The sequence below is a fragment of the Mixophyes fleayi genome, chromosome 7 (genome assembly GCF_038048845.1).
Source record: "Mixophyes fleayi isolate aMixFle1 chromosome 7, aMixFle1.hap1, whole genome shotgun sequence".
NCBI classification, from domain to species: Eukaryota; Metazoa; Chordata; class Amphibia; order Anura; family Limnodynastidae; genus Mixophyes; species Mixophyes fleayi.
The window spans coordinates 16,868,539-16,890,798 of record NC_134408.1 but is presented as its reverse complement, the minus strand read 5'-3'; the positions used below and the strand labels follow the sequence as shown (position 1 = coordinate 16,890,798).

At 40.7% G+C, this 22,260-nt stretch overlaps 2 protein-coding genes across 5 annotated transcripts in view; both read left to right on the top strand.

Annotated features, from left to right (window-relative positions):
- The window catches only part of LOC142097384 (NXPE family member 2-like), a 39,497-nt gene extending 31,542 nt beyond the window's left edge, over positions 1-7,955 (top strand). For both annotated transcript variants that reach the window (XM_075179165.1, XM_075179164.1), the window contains exons 5-6: positions 6,658-6,876; positions 7,010-7,955. In XM_075179165.1, the coding sequence (XP_075035266.1) occupies positions 6,658-6,876; positions 7,010-7,554 (764 nt within the window). In that variant the 3' untranslated portion in view covers positions 7,555-7,955. The remainder of the gene's footprint in view (positions 1-6,657; positions 6,877-7,009) is intronic.
- LOC142097386 (NXPE family member 4-like) overlaps positions 1-22,260 on the top strand; it is a 175,505-nt gene that overhangs the window by 113,682 nt on the left and 39,563 nt on the right. The gene's annotated exons all lie outside the window — the stretch shown is intronic.

The window sequence follows — 22,260 nt, the reverse complement described above, 5'->3', positions numbered from 1 at the left end:
CAGAGTATGGAGGAAGTACCGATTACACTGGACTGCGAACTTTAAAAGCTATATCTGGTCTATCCAAAGCCAAGATTCCCTGGAAGCCCTGTAGACTCTATTGGATTATGTCATGTAATCAATAGTAGTGGGTCCATGACCTCATAGATATTACAGTATTGCAGCCCTCTCCATGGAGAGTAGTACTTGCACAGCACTGAGTTATGCCATCTAAACCAGGAATTGGCAATTAAGCACCCATAGAAGTCAGGCTGGAGAGTCAGGGAGATCTCGATAGTTTGGAAGGACAGCAATATTTCAATATTTCCCCCTTAGAGGAGCAATTGTTAGGTTCTAGAAGCCAGGCATCGGTGAGTTAAGGAAAGAAGGTGAAGAGAGGGAGGTGAGCAGCATCATGACCGGGGATCATAGACACATATAAAGTTGGAAGGCGTGCTCACCTCCACTTCTTCCAGAAGAACACCCTGAGGTAGTTTCACCCAAGCCCACCCAATCAGCAACATCACCTGGGTGGGTAGAGTTCATAAAAGGAGTTCCCGTACCACTGAATGGGTTATTACAGAAGGTCTAGTGGCCGATTTCGTTGGGTATGGCAAACATGACCCTTGGTTTTGGTTAGGGGCAGGCTTTCCTGTGGCCTCTAGTTATCCTGTATGCCCCTCCTCTCAAAGTTATTATGGAAATAGTGAAATAAATGGTTGAGGCCATATTGTCTCCACTGCTTGGCATGGTTTCAGATATTATGAATGCCATTTAATGTGTTGACGAAGCGTCAGGCAGCTTCCTTGTCTAAGGTCGTGGCTATTGTGAAATTATAAGAGCCAAGATGCTCTGCCTGTCTGTGTTTTAGTATTTTCAGGTTGAAATTTAAGAATACTTATTCCTTTTACTTTATCTTTACAACCCTCCTGCCTAAATGTTTAACTTTTCAATTACAACTGTACTGGCTCTAAAAATGACTTCTGTTTAGTTGATGGGTAAACCATTATTTTCTAAAGGTGTACAATGACATTTAGGTGGTATCTGCTTATTGATCTTCTTATGAAAGGTCAGCGCTATACACTAGCATAAGTAAATAGCAGGATTCTTGTATATTAACTAGAGATGGGCGGGTCCGGTTCTCCGAGAACCGAACCCACCCGAACTTTGGGTATCCGAGTACCGAGCTGAGCAGCTCGGTACTCTCCCGCCAATTCCGAATCCAAATCGAGGCCGAACGTCATTGTGACGTCGTCGGATCTCGGGACTCGGTTCTCGCGATACTTCAACTTTATAAATACACGCCTCCACAGCAATCCATCGCCATTTGACAGAGGGAGAGAGCAGGGTGTAGTCATAGGCTAATTAGAGCAGGGACAGAGAAAGAATACAATATTGTTCTTGCAATTGCTCTAACCAAAATCGCTAGTGCAGAGAGGAGGATAGAGGTTTATTATTTTTTCTTCATATTTGGCACTCCCCAGCGCTTTTGGGTTGTCCCCCATAATTGTGCATTAATATTTCTGGCTGTCAAAAGTCATATCTGTCAGCAGTATCTACTCAATAAATGTTAGCACTCCTCAGTGTTTTTGGGGTGTCCTCTCTAATTGTGCATTAATATTTCTGGCTGTCAAAAGTCATATCTGTCAGCAGTATCTACTCAATAAATGTTAGCACTCCTCAGTGTTTTTGGGGTGTCCTCTCTAATTGTGCATTAATATTTCTGGCTGTCAAAAGTCATATCTGTCAGCAGTATCTACTCAATAAATTTTAGCACTCCTCTGTGTTTTTGGGGTGTCCTCCCTAATTGTGCATTAATATTTCTGGCTGTCAAAAGTCATATCTGTCAGCAGTATCTACTCAATAAATGTTAGCACTCCTCAGTGTTTTTGGGGTGTCCTCTCTAATTGTGCATTAATATTTCTGGCTGTCAAAAGTCATATCTGTCAGCAGTATCTACTCAATAAATGTTAGCACTCCTCAGTGTTTTTGGGGTGTCCTCTCTAATTGTGCATTAATATTTCTGGCTGTCAAAAGTCATATCTGTCAGCAGTATCTACTCAATAAATGTTAGCACTCCTCAGTGTTTTTGGGGTGTCCTCTCTAATTGTGCATTAATATTTCTGGCTGTCAAAAGTCATATCTGTCAGCAGTATCTACTCAATAAATTTTAGCACTCCTCTGTGTTTTTGGGGTGTCCTCCCTAATTGTGCATTAATATTTCTGGCTGTCAAAAGTCATATCTGTCAGCAGTATCTACTCAATAAATGTTAGCACTCCTCAGTGTTTTTGGGGTGTCCTCTCTAATTGTGCATTAATATTTCTGGCTGTCAAAAGTCATATCTGTCAGCAGTATCTACTCAATAATTTTAAGCACTCCTCAGTGTTTTTGGGGTGTCCTCTCTAATTGTGCATTAATATTTCTGGCTGTCAAAAGTCATATCTGTCAGCAGTATCTACTCAATAATTTTAAGCACTCCTCAGTGTTTTTGGGGTGTCCTCCCTAATTGTGCATTAATATTTCTGGCTGTCAAAAGTCATATCTGTCAGCAGTATCTACGCAATGGATTCAAAGCAGTCCACATATGATCTAAATGAGCAACCAGGTTCTGTCACCAGTCCTGATGTTAGTGTTCCCAGTACGTCATCTGGCCAAGGCGATGTCAAACAACAGAGTGTTTTCAAATTAGTGCAAAAAACAAAAACCAAAAAAAAATTTACTGTATTGAAGCGAAAACGAAGTGTAACTGAGCAAAAGTTAAGTGACGATAAAAAAAAAATTGCAAGCATGCCATTCTACACACGCAGTGGCAAAGAGAGAATGAGGCCTTCACCTTTGGCTATTAGTGGCAGATCCCAAAAAGTTACCCAGCCTACAATTGGTGCACAACTACTGTTACGCGTCAAAGCTGAGCTGCAAGATACCAGTGAGGCATTACAGGAGAATATTTGCTCTGATTCACAAATGACAACAATCCCTGTGGAGAGTCCATCCAACAGTGGGATGTCTAATCGTGAGCATTCTGCTGATGTGTGCCTTAATAGCCCGAGTGTAGCCGGTGATACCCAAATTGAGGATGCCACTTTGGAATTAGAAGAGGATGAGGGGGAGATTTGTGTAGGCGACGAGGGCGCTAATGAGGATGTTGATGAGGATGAGGTTGTTTGTGTAAGTCCTGCACCAGTGGCAGCAGTTCTGGCACGTGACAAGAAAAAGGCCATTGTCATGCCTGGGCATAAAACAAAAAAATCCACTTCTTATGTGTGGAATTATTTCTACCCAAATCCAGACAACAATTGTATAGCCATTTGTAGTGTATGTGAAGCCACAGTCAGTCGAGGGAGGGACCTTAACCATCTTGGAACCTCGTCTATGTTACGCCATTTAACGAGAGTTCATGGCAAAGTGTTGGGAAAAGCTGAAAGTTCTTCCCAAAAGAATACAAGCACTCCCTCATCAGCTAAGACCCTCCGCTCACCGACATACCGACGGCCACAAAATACACCCACCACACCATCCTCATCAATATCCTCAGTAGCGCTCGGAGTTAGCCCGGCATCCCACTTAAGGCTGGATGACTCCGGCACTATTATTGATTCCTCTGAAGAAAGCGTTAGTCCTGCTGCTGCTGTTGCTGCTGCTGGGGGTGAATCGTCATCCCAGAGGCAGGTGAATAAAATGAGCAGTCCTACATTTCAGCAATTAACTGTGAAACAATCCTTTGCGAGGGGAAGCAAATATGACAGCAGTCACCCAGTCGCCAAGCGAATCACAGACGCCATGGCTGCAATGTTAGTGTTAGATCTGCGTCCAATCTCCACCATAAACGCAGCTGGTTTTTCACAGTTAATTGAGGTTTTGTGTCCGCGTTACAGAATTCCATCGCGACACCATTTCTCCCGTAAAGCTATTCCACAACTATACCAAAAAGTGTGTAAAAATGTAGAGATTGCGCTGAAAAATGCCATTCTGCCCACTGTTCACTTAACCACAGATATGTGGACAAGTGGAAGTGGCCAAACCAAAGACTATATGACTGTGACAGCCCACTGGGTTGGTCATTCACCTTCACCAGCAGGAACAGCAGCAGCATGTACACCACTACGTAACATTTGTCACAGGCAGGCCACTCTTTGTATCACCGGCTTCACTAACAGGCATACGGCTGACAATTTGTTACGCAAACTGAGAGATGTGATTGATGCATGGCTTATACCACTCGGACTCTCCCCAGGGTATGTCATTTCAGATAACGCCAACAATATAGTGCGAGCATTACAGCTGGGTGATTTCCAACATATTCCCTGTTTTGCTCACACCATCAACTTGGTGGTGCAGAGCTTCCTACGAAACAACCGTGAGGTGCAGGAGATGCTTTCGGTGGCCCGTAAAATTTCAGGCCATTTCAGGCATTCAGCCACAGCATGTAGGAGATTACAGCAGCTCCAAGAGCAGTTTAACTTGCCCTGCCACCAACTTAAGCAAGAGGTGGTAACTCGGTGGAATTCCACCCTGTACATGCTTCAGAGGATGGAGGAACAGCGCAAAGCCATCCAAGCATATTGCACAAGTCATGACATTGGGAAAGGAGGGGGGATGTATTTCACTCTTGCACAGTGGGGAATCCTTTCAGTGCTGTGCAAGGTGCTGAAACCATTTGAAGTTGTGACATGTGAGGTCAGTGCAGACTCTGCTAGTTTGAGCCAAGTCATTCCTTTAATTAGACTATTGGAAAAGCAGCTTGAGAAAATGAAGGAGGAGCTGAAAGCAAGCAATTCAGCAAAGTATGTTGGCCTTGTCGATCAAGTACTTAATTCGCTTCACAATGATCCTCGAGTTATTAAGATCTTGAACTCGGATCAGTACGTTTTGGCCACTGTGCTTGATCCAAGGTTTAAAACCTACATTGAGTCTTTACTTGTAAATGAGCGAGATGTGAACTTTTGCAAGGAGCTATTGCTCAGCAAGTTGGCCGCTGAACTGGGCCTCGGCTTGACGACGTGTCCTCCTTCACTTTCTCAAGCTGTTGCTCGTAAAAAATTAAATTTCCAAAAAAGAAGCAGGGAAGACACAGGGGGCAGACGAGAACAATTTAACATCTGGGCTGGTTTGAAGGATTTTTCAAAAAAAAGTGTCACTTTGCCCATAAGTCCATCCAATATGAGTATAAACATGCAAAGGATGGTGGAGGATTACTTTCAAGAGGTAGTTGATATGGAAATGTCAGACAGTCCCTTTCCTTACTGGGAAGAAAAGCAAGCTATTTGGAAACCCATGTACAAACTTGCTTTGCAATACCTAAGCTGCCCACCCTCCAGTGTGTACTCTGAACGAGTGTTCAGCACAGCAGGGAACTTAGTCAGTGATCGCCGTAGAAGGTTACTTCCCAAAAATGTGGAGAAAATGATGTTTATAAAAATGAACTACATCTTCCACGAGGAAGGCCTTCACCATCCAAGACATGCAAGCACTGACTGTTCTCTAATGGCGGATTCAAGCGGCGATGAATTGATAGTCTGTGATGATGACGATAACACTGATGAGGGTGAGGATGAAGCTGAAGATGATGCCGATAACATCTTTTTAAAACTTTCTATGTAAGTGTAGGGTGCAATCTACCCCCAAAGAGGAAAGGGACTTGTGGCATTTCCATATCACATACCATCTTGAAAGGCTGCTGTTAGGGCAATTTATCCTTAAGGGTAGGGTGTCATAGACAGAGTGACCCTAAACTGGCTTTGTCCATTTTTCATAATATTGTACAGTCTATAATGGCTGAATTTTTTAGTATTTTATACAAGTGGAGGGGGGCCTAGAGAGACAGAAACCAAACTGGCTTTCTCCATGTCAATTAATATTGTACAGTCTATAATGGCTGAATTTTTTAGTATTTTATACAAGTGGAGGGGGGCCTAGAGAGACAGAAACCAAACTGGCTTTCTCCATGTCAATTAATATTGTACAGTCTATAATGGCTGAATTTTTTAGTATTTTATACAAGTGGAGGGGGGCCTAGAGAGACAGAAACCAAACTGGCTTTCTCCATGTCAATTAATATTGTACAGTCTATAATGGCTGAATTTTTGGGTATTTTATACAAGTGGAGGGGGGCCTTGAGAGACAGAAACCAAACTGGCTTTCTCCATGTCAATTAATATTGTACAGTCTATAATGGCTGAATTTTTTGGTATTTTATACAAGTGGAGGGGGGCCTTGAGAGACAGAAACCAAACTGGCTTTTTCCATTTCTTTACATATTTAACTATAAGTGTAGGGTGTAATATACATTCAAAGACGATGGCTGCATTGCCAATATGCATAGATGGAGAGGAAGACAATCTGTTTTGTGTGTAGAATAGGCCTACCAACGAAGAATTAAACTGTTTTTTGGGATGATTTATTACCTCAACAATTAGATTACTTGTCTCTAAAACAGTTGGAGCACTAAATTGGGTTAATTTAGGCCCAAAAACATGGATTTTCCCAAAAAATAGCAAAACAAAACCAAACAAAACCAAAACCAAAACCAAAACACGCAATGGAGGTTTTGCAAAACCAAAACCAAAACCAAAACACGACGGTAATCCAGATCCAAAACCGAATCCAAAACCAAAACACGGGGGTCAGTGACCATCTCTAATATTAACTGCAAAATCTTCTGGTTTATTTCTCTTTAGAAAAACAACTTTCACCAACAGAAAAATGCAGCATGGGATCGTATCACCCTATGCCGAGTGGATATTTCCATCACAATGTGTGGAATCCGATACACTGTAAGATGACTCAGTTCACAGATAATGACAAGTTGAAAGACTTTCTTAAGGGCAAGAAGCTATTCCTTCTAGGGGATTCGACAGTTCGCCAATATATAAGGCACTTTGCGGAAAATATAAAGAGTGAGTATTTTTTCTCTTCACTTCAGCCAAATTAACAAAAATACTGATGAAGCTCCCAACAAACAGCATTGGACAATGGATAAATAATGGTGGCCTTATGTATAACTAGATATTTCTTTTTTTCTTCTGTCAGTTGTGGACTATTTCAACCACACAGAAGATGAGATGCAGTCCTGGCAAAAGACCCTTCTAGCCATTAACCTGGAGAAGTTTATTTACGTCCAGTGGAAGAAACATACTTTTCCATTCATCAGCAAGACCTTCTACTCCATCAAAGAAGATGCCTACATGGCCAGACAGATCGATCAGATCGGTGGAGGAGAAAACACCATCATCGTTCTCACCTTGGGACAACACTTTAGGCCTTTCCCGTTACGTACTTTTATTAGGTCCGCAATAAATATCCGAAGGGCGATAGAGAGACTCTTCTACCGGAGCCCACGCACTAGAGTGATCATCAAGGAAGAGAATGCCCGGGAAATGGACATCGATATGGAGAGGTTCAGCGACTTCCATGGTCATGTCCAGTATCTGGTGCTCAGGGACATTTTCCATGGTTTGAATGTTGGGTTTGTAGATGTCTTGGATATGAGCATAGCCTATGCATGCAATGTCATCCATCCTCAATTAGAAGTTCTGGAGAACATCATCAGCATGTCCTTCACACAAGCTTTATAAATGGTTGGGAACTTTCAACACAAATGATTCATTACTGAATCAGTTTGGCAGGAAAATGTCCTGACAGGCCATGTGGGTTGTGGTGATGAACGTGAATGAATATAATAGTAAACTCCATCCACTCCCATGATAGACTCAACCCGACCCTACCGGTTTAATGCTCTGTTGGTCAGAAGTGTCCAACTATGGACAGAAATGTGTACATGGGAGACAGGAATAAAGTCAATATTACTGTGAAATTATTTTTCATGTATATCTTGTGCTAAAGGAACTGTAATAAAGTGTACATATTTTTAACTTCTTTACATTTAATGTCCGCTTCAGGAAATGAAGATTATGGAAAAGAATACTCTTGTATGTGTGTTTTAGGGGTACTGCAGCGCCACCTTGTGACAGTTATATGTTACTGTCTGATGTGAATCTCAAACTACTGGATGGCAACTGGTAACCAACTTGAACTCCGAATATTTTCTCAGCAACACAATTAAATCAGCAGAATATACAGGTACTTTTTAAACATCACCAAAGGTTGTAGGTGGAAGAATTACAATTCCTTTACTGTAATTGTTCTTGTAGTGCAATACTGGGGGATTGTTCTGTTTTTGGAATTGTTGTATTCTAATTCACCAATATACAGAGATTTATTTTATATTCCAGCTGCACTGTACATGGGCATAGGATCAAATTACCCAGCAAGTTCCGAAAACCAGAAAGGGGGGTGGGGGGAGTTAAAAATGTCTGCTAGTCTTTCTTCCTACAGACACTGCGAGGAGCATTGCTAAACAGCTAAACAGTTTTATGTGGAAAGGAATGCCTGTCGCTGGGTGGGCAAATATGGGTCATTTTCATATGTGTTTTAGTCATTTTTAAGTGTAATTCTCCAATTTACAGGAAGAAAACGCTTATCAAGAACACTCTCAGCATTCCAGACAATAGATCCCGTATTTGTACTAGTAAAAAAAAAACAAAATGAAATTTGCTAATATCCAGTATGTATAATTACCATTTATTTATATAGCACCACTAATTCCGCAGCGCTGAACAGAGAACTCGCTCACATAAGTCCCTGCCCCATTGGGGCTTACAATCTAAATTCCCTAACATACACACAGACACTCACACTAGGGTCAATTTGTAAGCAGCCAATTAACCTACTAGTATATTTTTGGAGTGTGGGAGGAAACCAGAGAACCCGGAGGAAACCTATGCAAACACGGGAAGAACATACAAACTCCACACAGATAAGGCCATGGTTGGGAATTGAACTCAAGACCACAGGGCTGTGAGGCACAAGTGCTAACCACTGAGCCACCGTGCAATGTATGAACTACTGTAACTAATATGTGTATACATGGTGAGCTCTGTCATTGCTATAGTCGGCTTGCCCTGGGCCCATCAGAGCAGGAAGCCCACCCTAAACTTCATAGTAAAGGAATCTGCATAGTAGTAGCCAGGGGAGGGCTGGCAAATTTTTTCCTGTTTAACAAATAGGTATGTGAGTCCGTGAATAAGATCTTGGGGCCCATTAATGTTTAAAGCAGCTTCAATGTTCATTAAGACAATGTGTATCATAAGGAATAACCCCATACTGTAATTTTTTAGAGGTATTATATTATTTGTATTATTATATTATTTATTTTTATAGGTATTATATTATCTTGGATTTAAATGACCTGCGTATAAACCTGCGACCTCGTGCCTTTATATAGTCACTGAACTGCCTCGTAGTATCCCTATAATATACCAGTGATATTAATATATATAAAACCCCTGTAAATAATATCTGTAATAATTGGAGAGTTGTGGAGTCATCATTTCAGTGTTCATTAAGAAAGCTTGTGTATTATAGGGAATAATACACCCCCTGACTGTAAATTAATATGGAAATTAGAAGTCACCTTGGTTTCAGTGACCTCAACCCACAGCCTTGTGCTTTTATATAGTTACAGAACTTCTCAGTGACTTCTAATAAAAACATAATTTAATTGGGAGTACATTATTCCCTATATAGTGTACAATAGAGGATACATTATCCCATTCATAATTTTGCTGGGACCAGTAGTAAAATACACATCTAGTATAAATCAAAGACATATCAAATGAAAAATATGGTGTACATGTAAGTCCATATCAAGCCAAGGCACCTAATGTCAGGTCAATCTCTCCTTATTATGCGTAGACAGAACGTGAAATACTTTGTCCAGGAGATACACATATTTTTGTCCAGGAGATACACACTTTTTGGGGCAAGTATGATGAAATGATAAAAAATAATAAAATGTACACCTTATTAATTAGTAGTTAGTCATGTGGAAGCATATGAATCTGTATGCTTTGATTCAGCTGAAGAGAGATCCAAGAAAACTGCAATTCTAAAACTACAGCTTCAAAACAGTTTTTCCAAGCATCTGCTCTGGAAACAATTCATCTTAAAAAAACCTGGGTTTTTTGTTTTTTTTTAAACAAGGGTATTGCCAAAATAATTTAAATGAAAACATTTTTTCAGTAATAAAATATCCTATTACTAAATCATGTATTTACTGGATATTTTATGGCAGTGGGCCATCTTGTGGCAGATATATGTCACTGCACCCTGTGTGAGCAGGGAAATAATGGACTGCATTCTTTGGCCCTGATTATATCAATCTGCCGATTTTGATAGTAGGCAAAATCAGTCTGTATATTCATTCTGCATGCCCAGAACCGGGTGATGCAGCCCTGTCTGCTCCATCTTCGAATGCAAAGGACATTTACTAAAGCCTACGATTTCGGGAAGTGAATGGGACGTGCCAAACTCAAGCACATGCAGCAACATTTGAATCTAGCCTGGCCATCTCAAAGTTACTTGTTTTTCTGCCGTATCTCTTGCTCCAGCTACAGGGCTAGTCTAAGTCCTGATCAGTAGTGATGCATGCTATAACATGTGTTTGCAACCACGAGCTACTGTATAAATGTACAATATGCTCAAAAGACATTAGCAACATCCTAATAAATGTATTTCATGGAAAATAAACCAAACAAACAAAAACACTTTTTTTTTTATTTTTATTTTAACTGGTTTATTTTTAATGTCTGTATTATTAACAAGTGACATTAATTCAATATGGTTTTTGTTCCTGTTCTTTTGCGAATTGAATCCACATAAGTATTGGACGTATCCCGCAGTGTCAACAGCACACGTATCTTGAGATCCATGCCTTGGTGAAATTGGGAGTGCTCAAAGCCCTAATGCGTGAGTTTAATACTAAACACAGGTAGCGCTCAGCATGTGTGCCTTGATCAATTGAGGCCCTTAAGGAGATCCATGACTATAGTACTTTTTCCAATTATAAATATATATCCGATATTTCGGATTTGAATGTACCACCCAATATACTTCATACTTTGAAATTTAATTATAATATAAGTTTTGCTGGCAGAGCCAAAAACTCAAATGTCTGCGAGTATTTTTTACCAAATCATACAATCATCTAAATAAGGAAAACTTCCCCAGTCTCATAGACTCTATCAAATGTGATATACACAGTGGAACAAACTCATCGGGGCATATTCAATTAGGTTTCCGGTCCTCGGTAATGCACCGGAAAGAGCCGCAAAGGCAATAACGTGGATTTTCGTGCGCAACCCTTAGGGTTGCGAAGGAAAATCCACGTTATTGTGGTACCGTAATACCGTCAATACTGCACACTTTTCACGGTAACGCGCGTTACCGCGGACCGAAAACCTAATTGAATAAGCCCAATCCTCTCTTGGTTTGGCACATAGCACATAGCAGCTATCAAAATGAATGTCCTCCCTAGCCTCTTACATCTTTGGTAAACCCGTCCTATCCAAGTCCCAGCTCATATACTTATGAATCGTCAACAATCCCCCTCTAAATTTATATGGGCAGGTTGAAAACCTAGAGTTCAGATGCATATTTTGTTTAAAAGTCAGGGTCATGGGAGCCTGGATGTCCCCAACCTTCCTAAATGCTATCAGGCAAAGCATTTAGCCCAATGTAATCTCTGGCAATACACCCCATACTCCCTGTAATTATGCAGTCACATTCTACTGTGTTATATAGGTAACACATAAAGAGGAGAGCTCCATTGCTAATTCTCATTGCTGAAAAATACAAATACTAGTGCTGGCATTTTTTGGTGTAATTCTGCAGTCACATTCTACTGTGTTAAATAGGTAACACACAAAGAGGAGAACTCCACTTCTAATTCTCATTGCTGTAAAATGCAAATACTAGGCCTTGCAGGCTTTTTTTCTGACTTTGCAGTCAAATTGTACGATGTTATATAGGTTACACACAAAGAGAAGAGCTCCATTTCTCCATTGCTAATTGTCATTGCTGAAATAGAAATACTAGACCTTGCAGGCTTTTCTTCTGACTTTGCAGTCAAATTGTACAGTGTTATATAGGTTACACACAAAGTGTACGGTGTTATCACACTGGATTCACAGCAGTACACAGAAGAGCAGGAGCAGGAGCACCAAGCAGCTGCTGCCACCAGTCAGGATGACAGTAATCCGTGTACGTCATCTTGTAAAGCCTATGTAAAAGTACATAGTGTTTTTAAGTCAGGGAAACAAAAATGTAATAAACACCTTTTATCTTGGTCAAGAAAAAAAGAGCTGTAATCCAGGCAAAGTTATCTGCAGAAAATAAAATTGCCGACATGCCATTCTACACACACAGTGGCAAAGAAAGAATGAGGCCTTCACAACTGTTACTGAGGCATCTTCTTGTAAGGTCAGTCATGACCAAGCAAGACCTTGTCATTCAGACTCCAAAAGTGGTGCCCAAATACTTTTACGTGTAAAAGCCGAGCTGGAAGAAAACAGTAAGGCATTAGAGGAAAATGTATGTTCAGATTCAGAAATGACACTAATCCCTGAGGAGAGTCCATCCACGAGTGCTATGTGTAATCATGACCATTCTGATAGTGTACCCATAAAGAAGGTCCCTTTCAGCATTTCTGCTGATGTGTGCCTGAACAGCCCGAGTGTAGCCGGTGATACACCAATTGAGGATGCCACATTGGAATTGGATTTCTGTAATGGTGGATCCAGTGGTGATCAATTAATAATGTGTGAGGATGATGTACACACTGATGAGGGTGAGGATGAGGCTGAGGATGATGACAACAACAACATCTTGCCACAGTAGAGTTCATTAACAGCACTGTTACCTTAGGTGCCTTAAGTCTATTGTTAGCTTGTTTTGTGGGGGCCGAAACAAACCAAGCACTTCAGCCACAAGGAGTGGCACTTTTGTGACTGAAGTGTTTGGTTTGTTAAAGTGTGCATGGGCCCAAGGACAATTCCATCTTGCACAACTTTTTTTTCTGGCACTGCTGTGTGCCAATGTTCCCTAGATGTGGTAGGAATTGCCGTGTGTTGAGTCTTTGCTCTGTCGCTTACCATCCAGCCAGGTCGCTGCAGTATTTGTCCGAAAGTGTATGAAAATAATAATGTGACCTGTGAGGTGGTCAAAATTGACTGGAAATGACTTGAAATTAGTGTTATTGAGGTTAATAATAATGTAGGATCCAAAAAGAGCAAACTTATGTGATTTTAGCATACTTTAGCAATTATTCTAAAAAAAATACAGATCCAAACCCAAAACACAATGCTAATCCAGATCCAAAATCAAAACCATTATACGGGGGTCAGTGAGCATCTCTATTTGAAACTAGCCATTAAATGTAATTCCTAAGGTGGGGGTGAAGAACCTGTAAGAAGGGTTTAAAATCTTCTGCTTTAGACATTATATTGTGCATTTTCATGAGGGAGTCTATCATGACTGAAATGTCTGATATTTCTCCATTGTGTTCCCTCACACACCAGGGGGTAAATGTATCAAGCTGAGAGTTTTTCGGCGAGTTTGAAAATCCAATCAGAATCTAGCTGTCATTTATTTAGTATATTCTACAAAATGATAGCTAGAATCTGATTGGTTGCTATAGGCAACATCTCCACTTTTCAAACCCACCAGAAAACTCTCAGCTTGATACATGTACCCCCAGGTCTTAACTAGTAAGTAGTAATTATGATTTTATTTCCTATTTTATTTTCTGAAACTTATTTGTGCAAATTTATTGTATGTCTTGTTATTAACTATTTTTTTGTAATTAAGCCTGGGAAACATTTTCCAGATTAAATACATTTAATCAAGTGTATTCTCCGTGATTCTTTGTGAACTTACGAAGCCCAGGGAGGCTCATGCTACATGTGCATGTGATTTAAGTGTGAAACATTAATTAGTGGTTTTGCTGAACGTAACGACACCATAATAAATCCTTTGTGGTGGCAGAAAAGATGTATTCATTGCTAAGTGACTAAGGTGACCCCATTCACGGACATCTGTTCAGATTGATGTATCTGGGACAGACTGGGCGTTCGTGACAGTATAGTTTATAGCAGAGAAGGGAGGGGGGGGGGGCATAATAGGAACTTTCAAATATATCAAGGGTTTTAACAAGGTACAGGAGGGAAACATTCTTCAAAGGAAGAGAAGTATTAGAACACGAGGACATGTACTGACACTGGAGGGAAGAGAAGTATTAGAACACGAGGACATGCACTGACACTGGGGGGAAGAGAAGTATTAGAACACGAGGACATGCACTGACACTGGGGGGAAGAGAAGTATTAGAACACGAGGACATGTACTGACACTGGGGGGAAGAGAAGTATTAGAACACAAGGACATGTACTGACACTGGGGGGAAGAGAAGTATTAGAACACGAGGACATGTACTGACACTGGAGGGAAGAGAAGTATTAGAACACGAGGACATGCACTGACACTGGGGGGAAGAGAAGTATTAGAACACGAGGACATGCACTGACACTGGGGGGAAGAGAAGTATTAGAACACGAGGACATGTACTGACACTGGGGGGAAGAGAAGTATTAGAACACAAGGACATGTACTGACACTGGGGGGAAGAGAAGTATTAGAACACGAGGACATGTACTAACACTGGAGGGAAGAGAAGTATTAGAACACGAGGACATGCACTGACACTGGGGGGAAGAGAAGTATTAGAACACAAGGACATGTACTGACACTGGAGGGAAGAGAAGTACTAGAACACGAGGACATGTACTGACACTGGAGGGAAGAGAAGTATTAGAACACGAGGACATGCACTGACACTGGAGGGAAGTAGGTTCAGAGGAAATGTGAGGAAAAACTACTTTACAGAGAGGGTAGTGTGTAAGTGGAATAGCCTCCCATCAGAGGTGGTAGAGGCTAATACAGTAAAGCAATTTAAACATTATATATTATATATTTTTTTAGTATATTTCTTTGCATTTTGGACACATGTGGTTTTCACTGTTTTCATGTTTCTACTCTCTGATTTACTGTGTGTAGATACTAGTTGCTGTGATACTATTGACCTTAGTTCGGTCTCAATAGATTTTTTTCTTTCTTTGTATACAGTTTTTATTATATTCCTTTTTAATTTTTGGGATTTACCCTGTTTTTTGTGTGACCTCTTTTATGTGCTTCTTCTATGTCTATTTCACTATGTACTTTTTGCCCTCTTTTTAGAAACACTACAGTATATATTTACATGCAGTTGTTCCTCTAAGTTATCAGTTTCACTGTGTGTGCTGATATGTACTATTGTGACAGGTTTATTATTGCAGACGGACCTTCTCTGCATCGGCTTCAGCTTTTGTTTATGCGGTTGCTTAGCAACCTGCTAGTATTAATCAGGCAACCGTCTACAGCAAGCACATATTCATATTTATTGATTAGGGACGTCAGTCACATTGCTTTGCAATGTTTACTGATACCTGTTGTAATTTACTGTTGCTTCAATCAGAGATTTGACTAGCTGCCTGGAAGTGTGAGGCTTCCATGGTTGCCAAGTGATTCTGTGCACATGCGTAGCAGCTACATTTCCAGCATGGGGAAATGTACTGCAGCCAAGACGCTGCTAAAATGTACAGTATAAAGATGGCAGAAATGACCGCCTAATAGGCTGCAGGGGAGTTTCCGGGGAACTGGAAACCCCCCTAAGGGCGCGCCTGTTTGAGGCTACCATAGGTTAATAAAACAATGGGCAGACTAGATGGGTTCTTATCTGCCATCAAATTCTATGTTTCTATGTTAATATAATACAGTGTTTATACCAGGACAGGCCCATAAATCCTTCCATCATTGGACTAACCATAATGCTAATTTTGCCTTACATCTTGCCCTTCTGCATTTCATTCCCAAATTTACAGGGTTCCATAATATATTTGTTCTTCCTCACAACGTTTTCTACCAATATCTTCAACTCAGACACTTGTATCGGTCACTTGGCGTCACACTGCCAACTGATCACTGCTCCACGCTGGAGTCTCTCTGTCTTCCCAACCCCTCATCTAAGGGCTTAATTTCAACATCATATCAATTGATTCTAACTCATAATCAGCAGGAAAAAATCCCCATGAATTGGCATGGGAGAGAGATACAGGGGAGGTCTTGGACCCCAAAGAATGGAACAAAATCAAAACCAATCTGGTTACAACCCAAAAATGAATAAGACATATCCTGAATGCAGCCAAATGTGAAATCGCTTCCAAGTGGGAAACACTAATCCCCCTTCGTTAACCGCCAGTGAGCAGTATTTGGCTAACCTACCATATGGAGCGCATTACTGTCACCTTACATTGTACGCCTAACAGTATCTAGGGCACGTGGTACCAGGGACAGATTACTAGGAGGCTGAACCACCCTTGAATACAATTTAATCCACCCTTCTTTCAAACTCATCTCAAGGAAGCAGTGACGTTTTCCTCCTTCAATTTCCCCAACACCCGAACTCGTGTTTTTTTGTTTTTGTTTTGTTTTTTTACTCCATACTGGTTTTGATTCCGCTGTTGACTCCTCATAGATTTGTTACTCTTGGAATTTTGGAACTCTGCTCAAACCTTATACTCTCATTGCTACCAGCCACCCCCCCTCTGGCCCTTTCTAACCCAACATTCTCAATTCTTCTTCTACCTTAAACATATGTTTATATGTATGTTTTGCTTTAATTGTTTACCATGTTTCTAATCCTAGAAAAACTAATTTGTTTAAAAAAAAAAAGAAAGAAACTGCTGAGGGTCCAAATAAAGCCATCCTGTCAGTAAAAGCAGCTGAGACCAGGGCCTTCTTTCCGACTGGGCATGATGGGCAGGTGCCTAGGGGCCCCGTGGGCCCCAGGCAGGACTCTTCCGTACTGCACTCGCAGTGAATGTCGGACGTGATGATGTCATCACGCTCGACATTCACTGCGAGCACAGCATAGAGGAGCGCAGCACAGAGGAGCTCAGAACGGAGAACAGCGACAGCCACTCAGAGAGGACTCAGAAAAAAGAAGAGAAGGGGATCGGACTCGGAGAACAAGGCGATTGAAAGATAAGTTAAGGGGGATTTGATTCTCTAATTGAAGGGACGGTGAGTGAAGAGTGATATAGATATATATATATATATATATATATATATATATATATATATACAGTGTATATATATATATATATATATATATATATAGGGGCCCCGGTGCACTGCTTTGCCCGGGGGCCCATAATGTTGTTAAGATGGCCCTGGCTGAGACCCAGAATTTGCTGCAGCAAAGGTTCTATGACAAGGTTGATAAAACAGACTCACTCTATACAACAAAATTAAAGATAAAAGGACAAAAAAAATAAGATAAATAAGAAGAAAGATACATCATAGAAACTAAATTCCGTCTACAATAAATAAGCACAAAATAACTACTTATAACTGTACTCTCTCATCACTACATAAAAGAAAAAATTCTGAATTAGTCACAACCAGAAAATTATCTCCACCTTATTGCATTATGGGTTAAAGAGCAGTTACGGCTCACAAATGTATCTTTGATGAAGTTTTTGCTAGTAGAACAGGTTGGAAGAAGATTGAGGAGAAGCAGAAGCTTTTAGCATAGGGCATTAAGATGATTTTCTGGTTGCATGTGGGTGGTAGTTACATGAGCAGACAACAGAAGAGGTAACCTATCTCATGAAGTAGCTGTGTAACAGAGCACACAGGAAAGCATGGAGAATGTACCTGAATATTGACTACTACAGAGGTTATTAATCTCTCATCTTACTCCGTGAGTACTAAGAACTACACTTGACATAATATCAGTGACTACACTACATGTACATATAGCTGCTCGGAAGATTTGCCCTGGAAGACTTTGTCCCTGTATGTACAAGTCAGCTGCATATTGCCTCTTATCCCATAGATGTGAATCTGCACAGTACCATCTCTTTAATTTTGCATGCAGTTCTCTATCACGTTTTATTCTCTAAAATTGTGACATTCATTTAATTTTCACGGTATAAGATTTTATTCTTTATATTGTACAAGTTAAAGCACTGCAGTCTTCAGAAAAAGACTAAGGGCTAGATTTACTAAGCTGTGGAAAATTGGAGATGTTGCCTATAGCAACCAATCAGATTCTAGCATTCATGTATTTAGTGCATTCTACACAATGACAGCTAGAATCTGATTGGTTGCTATAGGCAACATCTCCACTTTTTCAAACCCACAGTTTAGTAAATATTCCCCTAAGAGTTATATTTACTAAACTGCGGGTTTGAAGAAATGAAATGTTGCCTATAGCAATCAATCAGATTCTAGCTGTCATTTTGTAGAATGTACTAAATAAATGACAGCTAGAATCTGATTCTACCACTGAGACCACATTCCCAACAAATAGAATGGTGTGTTTGTGACGGTCCGTCTTTTCTTGTGATCCCGGTGATAAGATTTTTGATTATCACTTATGCTAACAGATAACAGCTGGCAAATCTTACTGCCAGAAAATGCTGTTAACCTTTTTGATGAATTAGGCAAAGCATTAACGAGCTCTGAAATATGGGCATTAGGGCTCTTCTCCTCTGACAAATGTTCCACATGGGTGTGTTAAAGAGTTTTAAACATTTTCAGTCTAGAAGACATGGCCTCAATATGTAAACCATGATTAAGAGTAATCAGAAATGAGGCAGCAGTTTTCTGATTTGCTGATACACTGTGTAAGTACATAGCATAGGCAGCGAAGAGAATATATCAGAATGTTGTCTTTATTGTATGGCGGTCACTAAGATACTCTCTCTATTGTATGGCAGTCATTATGATTCTTTCCGTATTGTATGGCATTCACTAGAATGCTCTCTGGATTGTTTGGTGGGAACAAGGATGTACTCTGAGTTGTATGGCAGTCAGTAAAATGTTCTTCATATTGTATGGCGATCACAAGAATGCTCTCTATTGTGTGGCAGTCTCAAGAATGTTGCTTTTATTGTGTGGCAATCACAAAAGTGCACGTTGCAATGTGCAGCAGTCACTAGAATGTTCTCTGTACTACATTTGGATCCCAAGAATGCACTCTATACAGGGCCGTATTAACAATGGGCCTGATGGGGCTGCAGCACCAGGCGCCTCAACAGAAATAGGCCGCATGCCAGCCAGGAGTATAGTTTATTGTATGTACCTATAGAGGATCAACATAGATATATACAATAGACAGTGTATATATATATATATATATATATATATATATATATATATATATTTATATATATTTATACATAGAGTCAAGTTTTATTTTTTTTTATTTTTTTCAGCACCCTGAACTTTGCTCAGTGTTAAAAACCTGAAAATGAGCATTTTTCATGTATGTTTCTGTTAAACACTTTCGAAATAGAAATAATCTACCATTGTTTGTATTTTTGTCTTCAATGGTAAATAAAATAACATTACCTTTACCTCTCAACTGTCCCGATTCCATCAGGATAGTCCCGATTTTAGGGGACTATCCTGATTAGCCAGGCGCTTGTCCAGCATGAGGGACAGCTGGGACGTATTTCCACTCTTCATATTCCATACATGCTGTGTGAACCAGTTAGTGGTGCACTCTTTATATAAGGAAGGATGGGAGGAAGATGTGTCTGGTGGGAAGTGCAAGCTATGCCCTCCATGGTGCTGACCACGCCCACACATCACTGGCCACACCCACACATCACTGGCCAAACCTCCGGTGGGACGGCACTTCTCACAATAGGCCCTTTATAATTTTCATGTGACCCTTAATCTGGCCCTGACTCTATATTGTTCAGGGCAGCACGGTGGCTAAGTGGTTAACACTTCTGCCTCACAGCGCTGGGGTCATGAGTTCAATTCCCGACCATGGCCTTATCTGTGTGGAGTTTGTATGTTCTCCCCACGTTTGCGTGGGTTTCCTCCGGGTGCTCCGGTTTCCTCCCACACTATAAAAACATACTAGTGGGATATTTGGCTGCTATCTAAATTGACCTTAGTCTCTGTGTGTGTGTGTGTGTGTGTGTGTGTGTGTGTGTGTGTGTGTGTGTTAGGGAATTTAGACTGTAAGCTCCAATGGGGCAGGGACTGATGTGAATGAGTTCTCTGTATAGTGGCGCTATATAAAAAAAAAGTTGATGATGATGATGATATTGTATGGCTCTCACACAAATGTTTCCTGTATTTTATGGTGGTCACTGGGATGCTCTTTGTATTTTATGTTGGTCACTAGGATGCTCTCTGTATTGTATGGTGGTCACTGGACTGTTCTCTGTATTGTATGGCGGTAACAAGGATGCTCTCTCTGTTGTATGGCGTCACCAGGGGTGGTTTGGTCAGCCCCACATTCATTGCTCTGTCATAGTTCATATTTTGGGAAATCTGGGTGTTACTCCATACTGCGGAGCAGAAATCACACCAGGGTTGTGAATGACAAGTACGGGTGGTATCCGTGAACAGCTAAAATCACATATCTTTGGAAAAGGTATGTCACATTGTCAAAATGTCATCATGTTTGGTATCAAAAGATGGACAGAATCATAGAGGATTTATTAACGATAAAATTGGATAGATGTTACATTTTACAGGAAAGTTAGATCACATAGTAGAGTTGGTTAGTAAATCAGGCAACAGGCGAATGGTGATTGGAAAAAGTGTCGCAGGCCACAACCCCTGGGGGCAGGGGCAGGTCTTTAAAATGCTGAGACGAGGCAAAGAAAATTGGCAGACTTTTTGGGGAAATCAAGTTACATTGATAAGCTCTCCATCTTCCTAGCCAATTCCCTATGGCACAGATTTTGCAAATCAAGTAAGTGCTATTCTGAATGTAACCCTTTTTATTTTAACTGTTTTTCTTGCTATGTCAATCTATTAATTGTCTATTCATTATTTTGCTTTATATCTGAATGCCCTGTACTTTTTTTAATTAAATCTATAATTTAAAATGTTGCGTCCTTGATACTCTAACAAATCCATTAGCCTGTTAGAGGAGACTGCTCGGCCAAGTTAACCCTTGGAATGCCAGTGTGTGATTTGTTGATACATTTGATTAACAAGCTGTGTGTGCTTGCATTTACATTTGTGTAACAGTCTGGAGGTGTGAAGAGGTAACCCTTTGTGTGCTGGTGTGGGTCTTGCTAGTCTGCGAATAGCTAAAAGCCTGTGTGCCAGTGTGGGACAGTGTATTGGAGTCCTATGGTCCGTATTCAATAGGTGGTGGCAGAACCTGAAGTGTCTGGGGGTGTGAGAGCGCTGTGTTTTGGGGGCGATTCCGTAGGTCTATAACCTGTGTGATAGGTAGAGAGAGACTACGGGCTGAAATCGTGTGGGACCTCATACAGCGAACACCCCAAAGTCACGGCAGCTGGGAGCGTGTTCGTGACAATAATCACTACTCCACCTTGTGTATCTCTACAAAAGAGACTCTTACCAGTGCCAGAGCCATTTAGTACATTTTGAACTGTGAAGTTCCCAGACACTGGACTCCTATGGTTCCACACTTACAGGGGCAAATGCAGGATTGTAGAGGGGGCTTTCCACATCACGCCACCAGCGCTTGGCTGCTCTCCAACTCATCCTATTCCAATAATATACATGGGCAATGCTGCGTGCACTACTGTTAGGTGCATGCAGCTCTCACTTTTCAAGCAGAGCTGTGTGAGCAGGGTCCAGCCACCTCAATTATACAGTGCCCCAGGCTTGGAGGGGGTTTCCAGGCACTAGGAACCCCCCCCCCCTCTGTTTGCCTATGACTTGGGTAGAAAAAAGGCATTTAGCTTGAGATCCAAAACAACTCGGGCTTAAGGTTTATTATTCTTCATCGTTTATATAGCACCAGCATATTGTACAGCGCTGTACAAAGAATAATCATTCACATCAATCCCTGCCGTATGGGATCTTACAGTCTCAATTGTCTAACCAAAACACATGCACATCTAGTTTTTAACAATTGAATTACCAGTGTGTTTTAGGAATGTAGACGGAGACACTGGAGCCCCCAGAGGAAACACACACAAACACAGGGAGAACATACAAACTCCACACAGATAGATATTTTATTATATCTTATGCATATCACTGAAACACAATATATATGATATTAAAGTCACTGAAAAGTCCAAAGTTCTACAAGCTCCACGTAGATTTTCCTTGAACTATGTAAATTTTACTATAAAGATTTACAGCTCTTTGCTACACCCACTTCATTCTCAATCATTACAGCTTGTCCGGCACATAAACGGATGTAAACGGATCACAAGAGATTCCAGGTAAGAAAAACTTCAATAATAGCAAATTATGTGCCCTCACTAGAGGGGTTATATGGATAATTGCCTACCATAAGCAATATAATATAATGCTGAAGGTTAATCTCT